This window comes from Mesocricetus auratus, unplaced genomic scaffold (genome assembly GCF_017639785.1).
Source record: "Mesocricetus auratus isolate SY011 unplaced genomic scaffold, BCM_Maur_2.0 Super-Scaffold_100007, whole genome shotgun sequence".
In the NCBI taxonomy this organism is placed as follows: domain Eukaryota; kingdom Metazoa; phylum Chordata; class Mammalia; order Rodentia; family Cricetidae; genus Mesocricetus; species Mesocricetus auratus.
In genome coordinates, this window is record NW_024429191.1 from 58,528,625 (window position 1) to 58,545,909 (window position 17,285).

At 42.0% G+C, this 17,285-nt stretch overlaps 1 protein-coding gene and 1 non-coding gene across 2 annotated transcripts in view; one reads left to right on the plus strand and one right to left on the minus strand.

The window, feature by feature from the left end:
• Positions 1–3,391: 3,391 nt before the first annotated feature.
• Positions 3,392–17,285, plus strand: part of Atad5 (ATPase family AAA domain containing 5) — a 56,307-nt gene continuing 42,413 nt past the window's right edge. Inside the window, exons 1-2 of the mRNA XM_040749267.1 lie at positions 3,392–3,830; positions 12,321–14,215. Of these exons, the coding sequence (XP_040605201.1) occupies positions 3,765–3,830; positions 12,321–14,215 (1,961 nt within the window). The 5' untranslated portion in view covers positions 3,392–3,764. The remainder of the gene's footprint in view (positions 3,831–12,320; positions 14,216–17,285) is intronic.
• LOC121141685 lies at positions 6,030–6,164 on the minus strand. Its single transcript, XR_005878648.1, has one exon. It is a non-coding gene; the product is annotated as a small nucleolar RNA U109 (small nucleolar RNA).

The window sequence follows — 17,285 nt, forward strand, 5'->3', positions numbered from 1 at the left end:
AACTCTTATTTTAAACTTTTTTATTTTTTAAAACAATCTTTTTTATTTTTTACATACCAATCCCAGTTCCCTCTATTATCTTTAAAGATATTTATTTATTTATTATTTGAGTTGCAGGGGTGAGTGTGTCTTTGTGTGTACTCTGGGAGGTAGAAGAGGGTCTGTCACTTTCTGCTTATTCCTTAGAGGGAACAGCTCCTTGAACCTGCACTCATGACTTTTCAGTTAGGCTGGAGGACAGGCCCTGTGATCCTTCTGTCTCTGCTGCTAGTCTCAGAGCTGGGATTACAGCCAGACATAGATATCCAGTTTGTTGCATGGTACTGGCTGGAAATTATAATTTTCATGATTGAACATCAATTGCTCTTTTTTTTTTTTTCGAGACAGTGTTTCTCTGTATTGTTTTGGAGGCTGTCCTGGAACTCGATCTGCAGACCAGGCTGGCCTCAAACTCACAGAGATCCACCTGCCTCTGCCTCCCGAGTGCTGGTATTAAAGGCGTGCACCACCACCGCCTGGCTACATCAATCTCTCTTAACACTGTTCTCCTACACTATGCTTAACATTTTCCTTATGGGCTTTTATTTTTAAGTTTATTTATTTTGAAATTATGTGAATAGCTGTGTGTGTGTGGGTATGTGGATATGAGTGAGTGCCTATGAAATTCAGCAGAGGGCATTGGATCCCCTGGAGGTAGAGTTACAGGTTGTTATGACTTGCCTGACTTAGGTGCTGATAACCAAGCTTATGTCCTCTGCAGAAGTGTGAACTCATTTATTTATTTATTTTAAGATTTATTTATTGGGGCTGGAGAGATGGCTCAGAGGCTAAGAGCACTGACTGCTCTTCCAGAGGTCCTGAGTTCAGTTCCCAGCAACCATGTGGTGGCTCACAACCATCTATAATGAGATCTGGTGTCCTCTTCCAGCCCACAGACATACATGCAGGAAGAATACTGTATGCATAATAAATAAATCTTTAAAAAGATTTATTTATTTACAGTGTTCTGTCTGCAGATACCCCTGTATATCAGAAGAGAGCACCAGAGCTCATTACAGATGGTTGTGAGCCATCATGTGGTTGCTGGGAATTGAACTCAGAACCTCTGGAAGGATAGTCAGTGCTCTTAATCTCTGAGCCATCTCTCCAACTCCTTTTTTTTTTTTTTGGTTTTACGAGACAGGGTTTCTCTGTATTGTTTTGGAGGTTGTCGGTCCAGCCTGGCCTCGAACTCACAGAGATCCGCCTGCCTCTGCCTCCCGAGTGCTGGGATTAAAGGCATGCGCCACCACCGCCCAGCTCTCCAACTCCTTCTAAAGTTGACTTTTTTTTGTCTGTTTGTTTGCTTTTTTCCAAGACAAGGTTTCTCTGTGTCACAGTTATAGCTGTCCTGGAATTTTGGCTGTAGACCAGGTTGGCTTTGAATTTACAGAGATTTGTCTGATTCTGCCTCCCAAGTGCTGGGATTAAAGGTGTGCACCACTACCATGCAGCCCAGTGTGCACACTTAACCCCTGAGCTATCTCTCTAGCCCCATGCTTATGTTTGCTTTTGTTTTTAAAGATTCTTTATTTTTATTTTATATGAACGAATGTTTTGCCTGCATCAATGTCTCTTCACAATTTGCTTGGTGCTACAGAAACCAGAAAGAGGGTGATGGATCTATTAGAACTGGAGTTACAGACAGCTGTGAGCTGCCGTGTGGGTGCTAGCAATTGAACTTGGTTCTCTTAACTGCTATCTCTTTACCCCCCCCCCATGCTTGGCTTTTTATTGGTTTAGAGTTACCTTTTGGCAGTGCTCAGGATTGGTCCCACCACCTTGTGAATGGGAGGTATTTCTCTAGCCCTCATTTCTTTTTATTGCTGAGAAGGATTCCATTGTACAGTTATTACATGATTGTACTACACTGTGTTTACTAACCTATCTGATGAAAAGGTGAAAGAAGTTTCATTGTGGGCGATGTTATAGAGCAGTTAAATCTTTAACCACGGTAGCAGGGTTTTACACATACTCTTTGTAATAGTTAAATCATGGCTGGAACTGTAGTTCAGTAGCACAGCACATGCTTTTTGTAACTGGGGACTAGAGAGATAACTCAGCTGTAAAGAGGTCTTATTACTCTTGCAGAGGACCTGGGTTTGGTTTCCAGCATCCACATGGTGCCTCATAACTGCCTTTAACCCCAGGCAATGTCCTCTTCTGTTTTCCACAGGTACCAGGCACACACATGGTGCAAATACATACATGTAGGTAAAACACTCATAACATAAAATAAAAGAAAAAAATTGGATTTTTTTTTCCGAGACAGCGTTTCCCTGTGTAGCTTTGGAGGCTGTCCTGGAACTCGCTCTGTAGACCAGGCTGGCCTCGAACTCACAGAGATCCGCCTGCCTCTGCCTCCCGAGTGCTGGGATTAAAGGCGTGCCTCACCAACGTCCGGCTTTTTTTTTTTTTGAGGCAGAGTTTCTCTGTGGCTTTGGAGGCTGTCCTGGAACTTGCTCTGTAGACCAGGCTGGTCTAGAACTCACAGAGATCCGCCTGCCTCTGCCTCCTGAAGCGTGTGCCACCACTGCCCAGCTGGATTTTTTTTTTTAAACAGGGTTTCTCTGTGTAGACCTGGCTGTCCTAGAACTTTTGCTCTGTAGACCAGGCTGGCCTCGAACTCAGAAATCGGCCTGCTTCTGCCTCCTGAGTGCTGGGATCAAAGGGTGCATTCATCAACACCACCTGGCTCTTCTACCTCTTCTTAAAGTCTTTCTATCATTTACTTATTTGACAGAATCTCTTGGCTCAACTAGAACTCTATGTAGGCCACCACCACCTGGCTTTTCTACCTCTACTTCTTTCTATATTTATTCATTCATTTATTTCTCTCTCTTTTGCTATCTATCTCTCTGATAGAACTCTCTAAGCAGCCCAGACTGTGCCGGAATTAAAGTCATGTATCACTACTTCCTGGTTTTAAAATATAATTTTAAGAATGGCTAAAGTTGCTGGGCAGTGGTGATGCACACCTTTAATCCTAGCACTCAGGAGGCAGAGGACGGAGGATCTCTGTGATTTCGAGGCCAGACTGATCTATAGAGATCCAGAACAGCCAGGACTATTACACAGAGAAACCCTGTCTCATAAAACAAACAAAATTCAAAACAAAACAAAACTGGTTAAAGTCTAAGTCTTAGTTCGGCCACTAAATTACTAGGTAGTCTTAGACAAATCACGTTTTCAATGCCCAAACTGTAACACCGAATTATGAAAGTCTGAAAGCTCATTAAAATTCCAGACAGAACTGGTTCCATCACCTTTTGATTCGCCAAACGAAGTAGTTTGGTCTTTGTGGTTCACCGTAGGCCCGGCCTCCAGAAGCAGTCATAGGCTCCGCCCCCTGCGTTCCGGACGGCGCGAAAACCCAATTGACAAGAAGTCCCTCCGAAGCCCAAGGCCTGGTCCGCGTTCCGTGTGCGGCGGCCACTGAGGCCCGGGGCTCGAACGCTGAGCCTGGAGCGCCTGCCTCGGGGGCCCTGAGCACTGTGAAGCCGCCCCCGTGGCGTCTGCGCCCGCGCTTTTTCGATTAAGCCCGGCTGGACGGCCCTGGGCCCAGCCTCGCACTCGCGTCCGTCCGGTGGGCTCTGGGGGAGCCCGTGACAGACCCCGCGGCCCCGCAGCTTGCTCCCCTTGGACCGGCCGCCTCCATGGCCTCCAGCCAGGCTGGGCCGGACCGCTGGAGGTCCTAGGATCCCTGGCTCTGGGAGGCAGGGATCATGGTGGGGGTCCTGACCATGGCGGCGGCTGCAGCTCCCCGTCCAGTAAAGGACTACGAGATTGAGGTGAGCTCCAGGATCTGTCAGGTTCTTTTCTGCCTGTGTTGGGGAATTGTGGCGTGCGGGTGGTGGGAGTCCTGCTTGTTTTCTGGGACAGGAAAAGAATGATGTGATGATCCACAGCTCTAATTTTGTGTGGGATGGTCGCCTCGGTGTGCTGTGGTAAGCCTTCTTTGGAATTCTCAGAAATTTTCGGGCTCGCTGTAAGCTCAGGATTTAAAAAATCACTGTTCCCGGGTCCTGAAACATTGGTGGAATGACATGTCACCGAGGGTCTCAGACTCAAATTCTTTGTTCGTGATGTGGAATCATAGAACAGCGAAAAAGATAATTTCATCTAGTCCGTACAAACACCTGTCCTAGGAATTCCATGTAGAATTAAGAATTAAGTGAGGTACGTAAGTCGGTTTCTCGTGGCTTCAGAGCTTAAAGCAATGTAGTTAAGAGTCTCTGACACCTTAGGTGTTCTGTATTTACCATGTTTCAGAGAATACACTAAGCTAGAGATAGTACTTGTTCTGGGAAGTCCTGGGTTACAGAAAGAAATAAAAATACACTAGGCAACCATAATGATAGTCTATGCTATTGGGTAGGATCGTAAAGTACATGACTGATATGTATACATAGATAGAAAATCCAACCCAAGTTGGATTCGGACCTACTGATCCTCCTGTCACCACTTTCCAAATGTTGGGACTACAGGCTTGTGCCTCTTCATAGCTGCTATGGTTTTTGGTTTTTTTTAATACACCATATCTCAGACTAGCATTCTAATTCATGTGTTCTGGTGCCTTTCAAGTGAGCTAAGATGTGTATTCACTTAAATTCTAACTCTTTCTTTGTTTTGTTTTTTGAGACAGGGTTTCTCTGTATAGTCCTGGCTGTCCTAGAATTCATTCTATAGATCAGGCTGGCCTAGAACTCAAAGAGATCCTCCTGCCTCTGCCACTTGAGTGCTGAGATTGAAGGCTTTCGCCACTTTCTCAGGCTTGTTTTTATTTCTTGTTACACTTATGAACTTACAGTTTTTGATTGGTGGTGTGGAGATCAGAGGACAACCTGTAGGAGTCAGTTCTCTTCTTCTATCCTGTGGGTCCCAGGGCCTGAACTCAGATTGTCAGTTTGGCAGCGAGCACCGTTTATCTACTGGGTCATCTCACTGGCCCTGTTTTGGTTTTTAGACAAGATCCCATACAGCCCAGGCTTGTGAAAGCTCACCCAGCTTATATTTCTTTGTAGCATATTTAGTAGTTTCTAATTCTTTTTTTTTAAAAGATTTGTTTATTTATTACATATACAGTGTTCTGCCTACATGCCAGAAGAGGACACCAGATTGAATTGTAGATGGTTGTGAGCCACCATGTGGTTGCTGGGAATTGAACTCAGGACCCCTGGAAGAGCAGTCAGTGCTCTTAACCTCTGAGCCATCTCTCCAGCCCCAGTTTCTAATTCTCTTTCTTTCTTTCTTTCTTTCTTTCTTTCTTTCTTTCTTTCTTTCTTTCTTTCTTTCTTTCTTTCTTTCTTTCGTTTTTTTGAGACAGGATTTCTCTGTGGCTTTGGAGGCTGTCCTGGAACTAGCTCTTGTAGATCAAGCTGGTCTCGAACTCACAGAGATCTGCCTGCCTCTGCCTCCTGATTGCAAACTGTCATCTAATTTTCTTAAGAACTTGGTTTCAGAAATATTTCTTCATCAGATATTTTTTAATTGAGTTATTTATTTTACGTATGTTTGTGTTTTAACTGTATGTATGCCTGTGTGAGCAAATCCCCTGGTGCTGGAGTTACAGCTGTGAGCTGCCATGTGGGTGCTGGGAGTTGAACCCTGGTTTTCTGGAAGAGCAGATAGTGCTCTTATCTGCTGAGCCATTTCTCCATCCCCATCACATGAATTTTTTAGTTTCTATGGCTGTTTAGTCATTGTTGTGCCCTGCATCTGACACAAGCAATTTTTAGTGACTTTCTCCATTCCAGATCCTGTGTTTTCAGGATCAGTCAGCCATGCTTCTTCCCAGGGGAAGTTGTCAGTTTGTGTGTTGTCTGCTCCATAGTCACAGTTCTGTTGGGATAGATCCTGGTCACATAGTCACATAAAATCAAGGTGAACAAACAAGAAAGGAAAAAGAGTACTATGAAGTTCTGCAAAATTAATCCCCTATGATTTTTCTCTCTCTTTTTGTTCTCTTCCTTTTTTTTTTCCTTTTTCTTAATTGTAGGAGAAATATGCTACTACTCAACCTCTACGGTAAGGCTGGTAGCCCTGAGAACTCCTTGATCAATGTAGCATGTTATGGATACATTCCTACTCCCAGAGAAGAGAGGAGTGGATATGTTCACATGCAATCATTTTTCTCTTTAATTAGTTCTAACTTTTTTTTTTTTTTTGGTTTTACGAGACAGGGTTTCTCTGTTTTGGAGGCTGTTGGTCCAGCCTGGCCTCGAACTCACAGAGATCCGCCTGCCTCTGCCTCCCGAGTGCTGGGATTAAAGGCGTGCGCCACCAATGCCCGGCTAGTTCTAACTTTTAATTTTTAAAATCAAGTAACTGTTTTCTGTTGCAGAATACGTATATTATTTGCTAAATCAAGTGAATTATTTAACTTATCTCATGTATAAAGGACTTTGGGCATTGACTTATTTGTTTCGGGAGAGTGGGTTTTTTTCAGTCTTTGGCTTATGGTTTTTGCTTAGAAAGTCTATTTTATGAGCCAGGCAGTGGTGGCATATGCCTTTAGTCCCAGCACTCGGAAGGCAGAGGCAGGTGGATCTCTGAGTTTGAGGCTAGCCTGGTCTACAGAGCAAGTTACACAGAGAAACCCTGTCTCCCCCCCCAAAAAAACCCTAAAAAACAAAAAAAAAGAAAGAAAACAAAGAAAAGAAAAAGCAAAGCAAGTCTATTTTATAATAATGATATTTACTCTTTAATATGGTAAAGGCTTTTTACATATTTTTTGCATAATAACCCTGTGATAAGGTATTATCTCTATGAAAGATGGTTGAGTTCCAGGAGAGAGCTGCAATGAGACTGTCTCAAAATGCCTAGTAATAATAATAATAGTAATAATAATAATAATAATAAAATCAATTAAAAAGGATGTGGGCCACCATACCTGATCTATAAGAAAATCTTACATCTGGGCCTAGTGGCATATACCTTTAACACCAGAACTCTGGGGATAGAGACCGGTGGATCTCTGTGAGTTCAAGGTAAGCCTGGTCTACATATCAAATTCCAGGACAACCAGGGCTATGTAGAGAGACACTGTCTCAAAAACAAAAACTACCACCGCGCAGCTACCACTTAAATTCTTTTAAAAATTATTTTGCTACATTTGTTTTATTGTTTGTGCAGGGTTCAACATATGTGTGGAGGTCAGAAGGCAACTTTTCACCATGATCCTGAGATTCAAACTAGGTCACTGGGCTTAGCAGTAAGCACCTTTGCCTACTGGGCTGTGTCAAGGATCCCCTGTATAAATTCTTACACAACCTTGTCTTGTTTTGCTTTTCAGACACACTCCATTGAGCTTCTTGTCTACTTGTGCTATGCTTTTAACCACGATAACTTTGTTAATTCATTTGAATTTTCTAAAAATAAAAACTCATCCTTATTACTTGTCTTTAAAAGTGATTTTTTTTTTTTGCAGATTTAGTTTTTCAAATGAACTGAGAAGTAAGATTGGTAGTAGGATGGAAATATAGCTCAGGGGTAAGTTTATTTAGTACTGTAAGGCTTGTGGTTCAGTGAAGCAAAAGACAGAAAAAAGTTAGGGCTAGAGCAGTGGCTCAGTTGGCAGAGTGCTTGTACCAGCAGGGAGTGGGGTGTTATGGAAACTAATGGAGTTGTTTGTTTATTAGACAATCTCATTATATAGACCAGACAGACTGGCCTCAAACTCAAAGAAGTCTGCCTATCTCTGTCTCCTGAATGCTGGGATTAAAGGCATGTGTGACTATGCACAGCCAATAATTATTTTGTGACCAATATAGTAGTATGCATTTTTAGTTATGCAAGTTACTAATGCATTTATTAACTTACTTTCATCATGTCTTTTTTTTTTTTTTTTTTTTTTTTTTTTTGGCTTTTACGAGACAGGGTTTCTCTGTATTGTTTTGGAGGCTGTCGGTCCAACCTGGCCTCGAACTCACAGAGATCCGCCTGCCTGTGCCTCCCGAGTGCTGGGATTAAAGGCGTGCGCCACCACCGCCTGGCACTTTCATCATGTCTTAGTCACTGTTTTATTGTTGTGAAGAGACACCATGACCAAGGCAAGTTTTTAATTTTAAAAAATTTAGTTTTCATTTTACACATCAACCCCATTTCTCTTTCCTCTTTTTCTACCCCCACCCCAAGGCAACTTTTATAAAGGAAACATTTAATTGGGGCTTGCTTACAGTTTCAGAGGTTTAGTCCATTATCATGTCAGGAGCATGGCAATACTCATGATGCTTGTAGCAGTAGCTGAGACTACATCCTGACTTGCAGACTAAGGGAAAGAGAAAGACTGGGCCTGGCATGGGCTTCTGAAACATCAAGGCTCTCCAACCCTCCACATTGCCAGTGACACACTTTCTCCAACAAGGCCACACCTCCTAATTCTTCTCAAATAGGAAGAGCAGTCAGTGCTCTTAACCTGTGAGCCATCTCTGCAGCTCCTTATAGGCCATTCTTATTCAAACCACCACAACATATTTGCTTAATTTAGTGAATTTCTAGGTCAGGCTTAAGGGTCTTTATAAGTAGTTTATGTTATTTATACCTGTTTCTTTGAGTTTTCATCCTGTAGCCCATGCTGACCTGGAACTCTGTATAACCTAGGAGGGCTTCCAGTTCACTATAGCCATTCTGCCTCAGCTTCCAAGGTACTGGAACTATAGGTATGAGTCTCCATGCCCAGCTTTTGTTTATATTTAAAACGTACAATACTCATAGAAATGAAATGAGAAAGATAGGTTAGATATTGTAATCCAGTACATTCAGGACAGTAAGATACTTCCGTACTCTAGTAGCAAGGTTGATACAATACCATTCACATGTAGTCAAGAAGACAAACATAGATCACAGAAAATCAGACCAGTTAATTTGCCCCGTGCTACCCTACAGGTTTCAAATTACAGTTCAAATTCCCTGTACTCTAAGGTAAAGCCATGAAACCTTTAGAAGATACATGTACAGCCAAAAATGGGATAATTATTGTTAGTGAGCCAGCAGCTGGATGAGTCCCAGTCATACTCAAGATGCATCAAAAGTCTATTTGCTCTAGGGATATAGAGAGCATTAAATCTATGTGTGATCCATATTCAAGTATAGTCTACTTCTAGAAGTTGATTGTTTTTTCTAGTTATGACATTGGTTTTTGTTCCAGACAGTGTCTCATGTAGCCTTGACTGTCTTCAAACTCACTAAACTCACCCTGAGCTTCTGATGTTCCACTTCTATCTCTTCAGTGATGTGATTGCAAGCATGTGCCACCATGCTTGATTTTACTTAGTGGTGGGAACCAAATCCAGGATTTTGTGCATACCTAGGCAGTTATTCTCCTCAGCCTTAGTTATAACAATGGAAATTATATTTTTCTTGATAGTATAACTTGGTTCGTGATTGTCCACCTTGAGCCTCTTATGCTTTTTTCCTAGCAGCCAGTGCCTTGCCCAGTCTTCAACAGCCATACCCGAGCTCATTGTAATCTCTGCTTAGCCTGCATGCAGACAAATATAACTGTCCTTAGTGTTATAATCTCCTTGATTCTGTGAGGGTAATGGCTATTGCCGGGGGTAGGCATTGACTTGTAGTAGCAAATTAAAGCATTAGACATGTGATAAGTGTTCTTTTGTTGGTTCTGTGCTTCTTAAATAACTATTTCTTACAGATACTTAGAATGATGTGTTTAGGACTAGAGAGATGGCTCAGAGGTTAAGAGCACCGGCTGCTCTTCCAGAGGTCCTTAGTTCAATTCCCAGCAACCACATGGTGGCTGACAACCATCTGTAATGATAGCCCTCTTCTGGCCTGTAGGATACATGCAGACAGAACACTGTATACATAATAAAAAAATAAATCTTAAAAAAAAAGAATGAGCCGGGCGTTGGTGGCGCACGCCTTTAATCCCAGCACTCAGGAGGCAGAGGCAGGCGGATCTCTGTGAGTTCGAGACCAGCCTGGACTACCGAGCGAGTTCCAGGACAGCCTCCAAAGCCACAGAGAAACCCTGTCTCAAAAAAAAGAATGATGTGTTTAATTATATATTTATTTTTAAAAATTTATTTATTTATTATGTATGCAGTATTCTGTCTGCATGTGTCCCTGCAGGCCAGAAGAGGGCACCAGATCTCATTACAGATGCTTGTGAGCTACCATGTGGTTGCTGGGAATTGAACTTAGGACCTCTGGAAGAACAACGGGTGCTCTTGACCTCTGAGCCATCTCTCCAGTCCCCTGATGTATTTATTTTTAACCAAAGAAGTAAAGCAGAGCTGGGCATTGGTGGTGCATGCCTTTAATCCCAGCACTTGGGAGACAGAGGCAGGTGTATCTCTGTAAGTTCGAGGCTAGCCTGGTCTACAGAGCAAGTGCCAGGATAGGCTCTAAAGCTACACAGAGAAACCCTGTCTTGAAAAACCAAGAAAAAAAAAGTAAAGCAGAGTGGATTGTTTGTAGGCGCCCTACCCTGTGTTAGGTTCCACATATTTTAATGTATCCAGTATAGATTCTGTGAGGTAGATGGTGTTATTCTAAGGTTATAGAGGGTAGGTGGGGCATGGTGATTGACAGCATTAGTCTCAGCATTTGGGAGGTAGAGCCAGGCAGATCTCTTAAGTTCAAGGCTAACCTGGTCTATATACTGAGTTCCAGGACAGCTGGGCCTGTATAGAAAGATACCATCTCAAAAACACAAAATAAAGTAAAATAATCAGAGGACAGTAGAAATTTGTGTTTTCAGCCTGGCGTTGGTGGCGCACCCTTTTAATCCCAGCACTTAGGAGACAGAGGCCTGTGGATTTCTGTGAGTTCGAGGCCAGCCTGGTCTACAGAGCTAGTTCTAGGACAGCTAGGGCTGTTACATAGGCAAATCTTGTATCAAAAAACCAAAGAGAGAGAGAGGGAGGGAGGGAGGGAGGGAGGGAGGGAGGGAGGGAGGGAGGGAGGGAGGGAGGGAGGGAGAGAGAGAGAGAGAGAGAGATTGATTGATTTGTGTTTCCTTATGAGTTCAGTTTTGTTTCAATATAAATGTTTTGTTTTGTTTGAGCTAGAGTCTCACTATAGTTCCTGGCCTGGAGCTTGCTATGTAGACCAAGCTCTCCTCAAACTCATAGAGATCTGCCAGTCTCAGATTCCTTAGTGCTGATCAATATAAACTTTGTTGTTTTGTTTTTTTTTGCTCATTTGTTTTTGAGGCAGGGTCTGACTACCTGTCCAGTAGCCCTGACTGGCCTAGAACTTTCTCTGTTGACCAAACTGGCCTCCAGCTCACAGAGATCTTCCTGCTTCTAACTCCTAAATACTGGGATTAAAGGCATAAACCACCACACCTAGCAATATAAACTTTTTTTTTTAAAGATTTTATTTATTTATTATGAATACAACATCCTGCCTCTACATATGTCTGCACGCCAGGAGAGGGCTTCAGATCTCATTACGGATGGTTGTGAGCCACCATGTGGTTGCTGGGAATTGAACTCAGGACCTCTGGAAGAGCAGTCAGTGCTCTTAACCGCTGAGCCATCTCTCCAGCCCGCAATATAAACTTTTAATTTAAGTATAGTATATACACATGTGGTGTAAAGTATACAAATTAAATATATAACTTGATATAACATTAAATTTTGAATGTAGGGCTCGGCATTGGTGGCGCATGACTTTAATCCCAGCACTCGGGAGGCAGAGGCAGGCGGATCTCTGAGTTCAAGGCCGGGCTGGACCAACAGCCTTCAAAACAATACAGAGAAACCCTGTCTCGTAAAACCAAAAAAAAAAAAAAAAAAAAAAATGAATGTAGGTTTAACATTAAAGGTCATTTTCTTTCTAATGTATCATTTTTTTTTTACCTAAAGTAGCCTTCTAGAGCTGGGTAGATAGTTCAATGGGTAAGAATGCTTTCATGTACAAGTATAAAACCTGAGTTCAAATCTCCAGCAAGTCAGGAATGGCGACTGTATAGGCCTGTAACTCCAGTGTTTTGGGGAAGCAAAGTCAGGATTGCTGGGACCTGCTGACCACCAAGCTAACTCCAGGTATTAATGAGAGAACCTGCAAGAGAATTAGACTGAAAGTGATAGGTCAGGACACCTGACATCCTCCTCCAGCCTCTGCATGCACTCTTGTATATATGTGTGTGCATACATCACACACATCTTGCATGTATACATACAAAGTAGCCATTCGAAGTTTTTCCATCCATTTATTTGAACTGTGAAATCTGTGTTTATAGTTAATATTTCATATTATTTTACTTGAAATAAATGTGTTTTTCCCTTCCTGTTTTTTTTTTAAATTGCTAGCCATGTAAAAAGCGGAGAAAAGATGATGACAGCTCTTCCTGTGAAACAATTACCAAATATTTATCACCAATAGAGAAGACTGGAGACAGAGTCTTCTCTCCACCAAAACCCAGTAATATTCTTCATTATTTTAGAAAGACTTCACCCACAAATGAGAAGCTACAGTCGACAAAGGAGTGCAAGATAAAGCCATCTCCCTCGTTGCTTGTTGGCAATAGCAAAGAGTGTAAGACACCTATGGAAGTGCTCTCAAATACAGAATTTAAGAAGAAAGGAAAGAGAGTTAATTTATCTCATCAACTGAATGATATTAAAATTGAATCTCCAGTTGGAATTAGTAGTGGTGATAGTAAGGAGGACTGCAGTTTAAGTGATTTTGTGGAAAGCAGATCTGATGTTTTCCTTTACAAGAAACATGTAGAAGTTCTTGAAGAAAGCAGTCAAGACAACAGAAACCAGCCCAATACAATGACCTCCAAACAAAATTCTCAGAAAGGAAATCCTAAACAAGGCACCACAAAAAATGATGGCAAAAGATTGAGAAAAAGGAAGCACAGCCAGATACTGGGTCTGTCTGAAAGTTTACCCTTGACAGACGAAATAAGTCTGCATAAGAAAGGTGGCAAAGACGGTAAACAGACCAGACCTTCCCAGGCCGATGAAAACGAGAGGACTGCAAATCATGTAGACTCCATGGCCTGTGCAACCAAAATGGCTGATTTAAACAAGAGTACAATAACTGTCTCCTATGAGGAATTTTTAAAAAGTCACAAGGCAGCTAGAGTGGAAGAGATACCTGACCCTGTAGTGCCAGCTTGTGTTCCTTCTGGACCTGGTGAAGTGGTCAAAAGTGGTTGTGAAGGTGAATCAGAAAGCTGTGAATTATCTCCACAGGTACACCTTAAGACAGTTACTGTTCTTGCACAAGTTCACCCCACTCCCCCTAAAAAGAAAGGGAAAATACCCTCAATCTTTTTGAAACAGAAACAGCTTGAGCTAGAGAGTAGCTTCTCTGATCCAGAGAATGAGCCATCAGTTCAGAAAAGAAAATCAAATGTTGTGATCCAGGAGGGCCAGTTAGAACTGGCTGTGCTAGAAGCTGGGAGCTCTGAGCCTTCACTACCAAAGTGCAGTGTGGAAGAGAGACAGCAGTTCATGAGAGCATTCAGACAGCCACCATCAGAATTGCTCAAAAATGGGCTCAAGAAACCTGTAGAGAAACAGAAAGACCCAAGTGAAAAATCTGTAAATGAAGAAGATGATAACCATTCTGCAAAAATAATAGAAAATCCTAATATCCGAATAGTTTCAAAACATGGCAGTTCACTGACACACACTGATAAAGCAAGTTTTCCTCAAGAGAAAAGTAAAAAGCTGAAGAAAAAGGGTAAGAAAACTATAGGCACTAGGACCATCTCAGGTGGAAACAGAGAAGAAAACATGCAAAAGGAAAAAACATCCTTTCCCTCAAATGATAAACAAAAGAAAAATAGCCTTCGAAGGAGTTTAAGGCAGAAGTCTGAAGTTTTCAAAAGCAATTTGTTACTTAACAGTGAAAGTCTTGTTTGTGAGGATATAGCACATGACTCTTTAAAAAAGCCTCTGTGTGACAAAAATAAATCAAGAACACACAGCACACCAATCAGGGATGTTACACATATCAAAGCTGACCCTGAAAACAGGATGGTAAACGTTTCCACACCCAAATCAACCAGGAGATCTTTAAGAGGCTGCATGCTTGCCACAGTCACCCTTAGAGATTCTGAGTCTGAGGATGCCCAGGACACGAGTCCTGTGAAGGCTTCCTCTACAAAAGCAGCCAGCAGGTCACAAAAACACAGCCTGTACACAGCGGAATTAATAACAATATCCTCTGATTCGGAGAGCCCCATTAGGTAAAGTTTGTTTTTCTTCTCAAGTTGGAACATTGTTAATTGGGAAGGGAAATTCTTCAAGCACTGTAGAGTTCATTTATTTTCTAGACTACAGTTTGTGTGTGTGTGTGTGTGTGTGTGTGTGTGTGTGTGTGTGTGTGTGTGTATTTTATGTGTATACAACCCCGAGGACTGAACCTCATCGGTAAGTGGTCTACCACTGAGCTACAACCCCATCCTCTTTTCATTCTGAGACAAGGTCTTCTAGGTTGCCAGGCTGGTGTTGATTTTCTGCCAGGTCTTAAACATGCTCACCCTCTCTATACTCTTCCAAGTAGCTTAGTGATAGATCTGTGCCACCAAACCTGGCTTTTGTTTGGTTTGTTTTGGATTTTTATTTTTATTTTTGTCTTTGTTTTTGTTTTTCAAGACAAGAGTTTCTCTGTGTAGCTTTGGTTGTCTTAGAACTCACCTATAGAACAGGCTGGCCTCAAACTCACAGATATCTGCTTGTGTCTGCCTCCCAAGTGCTAGGATTAAAGGCCTACACCACCACTGCCCAGCTAGCACTAAACTCTTCATTTTGTTTTGTTTTGTTTTTTTTCGAGACAGGGATTCTCTGTGTAGCTTCGGAGCCTCACCTGGTACTCTCTCTGTAGACTAGGCTGTCCTTGAACTCACAGAAATCCACCTGCCTGCCTCCCAAGTGCTGGCATCAAAGGCATGCGCCACCACCACCCAATTTAGTACTAAACTCTTATTTGTCATAGTTGAGTAATAGTCCTCAAATATGAGTGCATTGAATGTGAGGTTAAAAATAAATCATAAGAGTGTTTTTTTTTTTGTTGTTCGTTTTTATTATTGGTTTGAAACAGGGATTCTCTATGTAGCCTTGGCTATCCTGGAACTCTATGTAGACCAGTCTGACCTCCAACTCAAAGAGATTCCCTTTTCTCTGTGTCTGTGGTGCTGAGATTAAAGACGTGCACCACCATTCCCAGCTGAGTGTTATTCCTTAGGTAAGCTGACCAGTCAGTACATAATGGATTATATTCCAGATATTGGGCCTGTCTAATGGTATAATGATCCAGGGACTAGTTTTAATTTTCTTCAAGAAGTATTATTTTAGCCTGGCGGTGGTGGCGCACGCCTTTAATCCCAGCACTCAGGAGGCAGAGGCAGGCGGATTTCTGTGAGTTTGAGGCTGGGCTGGACCGACAGACTCAAAAACAATACAGAGAAACACTGTCTCGAAAAACCAAAAAAAAAAGTATTATTTTTCTCTGTTTTCGCTATGCTGATTGGGGTTTAAACTCAGGGCCTTGCTCATGCTAGGTAGGTAGGCTTATCTTCCCTCCTTTCCTCCTTCCATCCCTGTTTTTTTGTTGTTGTTGTTGTTTTTGTTTTTTTAAGACAGGGCCTTTGTTGGATAGCTTGGAACTAGCTATAGAGACCAGGCTATATCATGAGTGATTCTCCTGCCTCTGGTTCCCAAGTGCTTGAATTATGGATGTGTACCACTGTAGTTGAACCTTTTCTTCAGGACTGCTGGCTCCCCAGTAATGACACAGAGACTTACTAATTATGAAAGCTTGGCTAGCCGGGTGTTGGTGGCGCACGCCTTTAATCCCAGCACTCGGGAGGCAGAGGCAGGTGGATCTCTGTGAGTTCGAAGTCAGCCTGGTCAACAGAGCAAGTTCCAGGACAGCCTCCAAAATAATACAGAGAAACCCTGTCTCGAAAAACCAAAAAAAAAAAAAAAAAAAAAAAAAAAAAGAAAAAGAAAAGAAAAGAAAGCTTGGCTGAAAGCTTAGGCTTGTCCCTGTAGCTTTTATAACTTAAATTAACCATTTATATTTATCTATGTGTTACCATGTGACTTATGGCATTTACCTGTTCTCTGCATGTCTTGCACCCTTTCCATCTGGCTGACAACTCCCTGTGTCTCTGCCCTTCTACCAAGTGTCTCTCTGCCCCCAAAATCCTGCCTAGCTATTGACCATTCAGCTTTTTATTAAACCAATCTGAGTAACAAATCTTTATAGTGTACAACAAGATTGTTCTCTGTAGACCAGGCTGGTCTTGAACTCACAGAGAAGTACAAGATTGTTTCACAACATTTCCCCCTTTTGTCTAAATAAAAAGAAAAGGTTTTAACTCTAACATAATAAAACTATAAACAATAAGAAAAATTATTAGATAAGAATTACATTTATAATGTCCAATCCCTTTATATTTGGCATATTTGGGGAAAACACTCCATTATTTATTCTATCTTGATGAATCCAAAGCTCTGTACTTAATTTACCTTCTATCATAACTAAGGAAAACAATGACTGTCTTACTCTTCAAGTCCATCAAAAATCCCAGAAGGATATAACCTTAGTAAACAGGAAGTACAGAAGTACAGAACAAGCAACTTGTGAAACTATAGAAATGACAGAAATAGCTGGCTGCCTGGACAGTCACCTAAGGTTCCTCTGCAACATTGGTTGCATCCATCTTCAGCCTACAGGCCTGGAATATCTGGCAAAATTTTCTGTGAAGCAGGAATTTTTGAAGAACTGCCTTACCCTGCCTTGTCAAAGTTTGGCAGTCACTTTTCTTTCTGTCCTGCTGGTCTGTTTTGGACACCATACTGTCAGAAGTTAAGGTAAGGACAGTTTCTTACCCAAATGGCTAGTTTTTGCCATAAAGAAGGCAAACGCCAGCCAGGCTTTGGTGGCGCACGCCTTTAATCCCAGCACTAGGGAGGCAGAGGCAGGCGGATCTCTGTGAGTTCGAGACCAGCCTGGACTACCCAGCGAGTTCCAGGACAGCCTCCAAAACCCTGTCTCGAAAAACCAAAAAAAAAAAAAAAAAAAAAAAAAAAAAATGCAAACGCCATATGGAGGTTCTTAGTGCCCATCATACTTTTTTGAAGTATATTGGTACTCATTGTCATGAAAAACCTTATGTTATTAAAACATCTTAAATGCTGTATCCTGTAGGTCTGTGAAGTGTTTGAAGACTACCTGTCTATCTAAAATATATCCTTGTTTGACCTTGAAAATGTATCTAACACGACTACAAGTTTGATTGTTATAGGGGA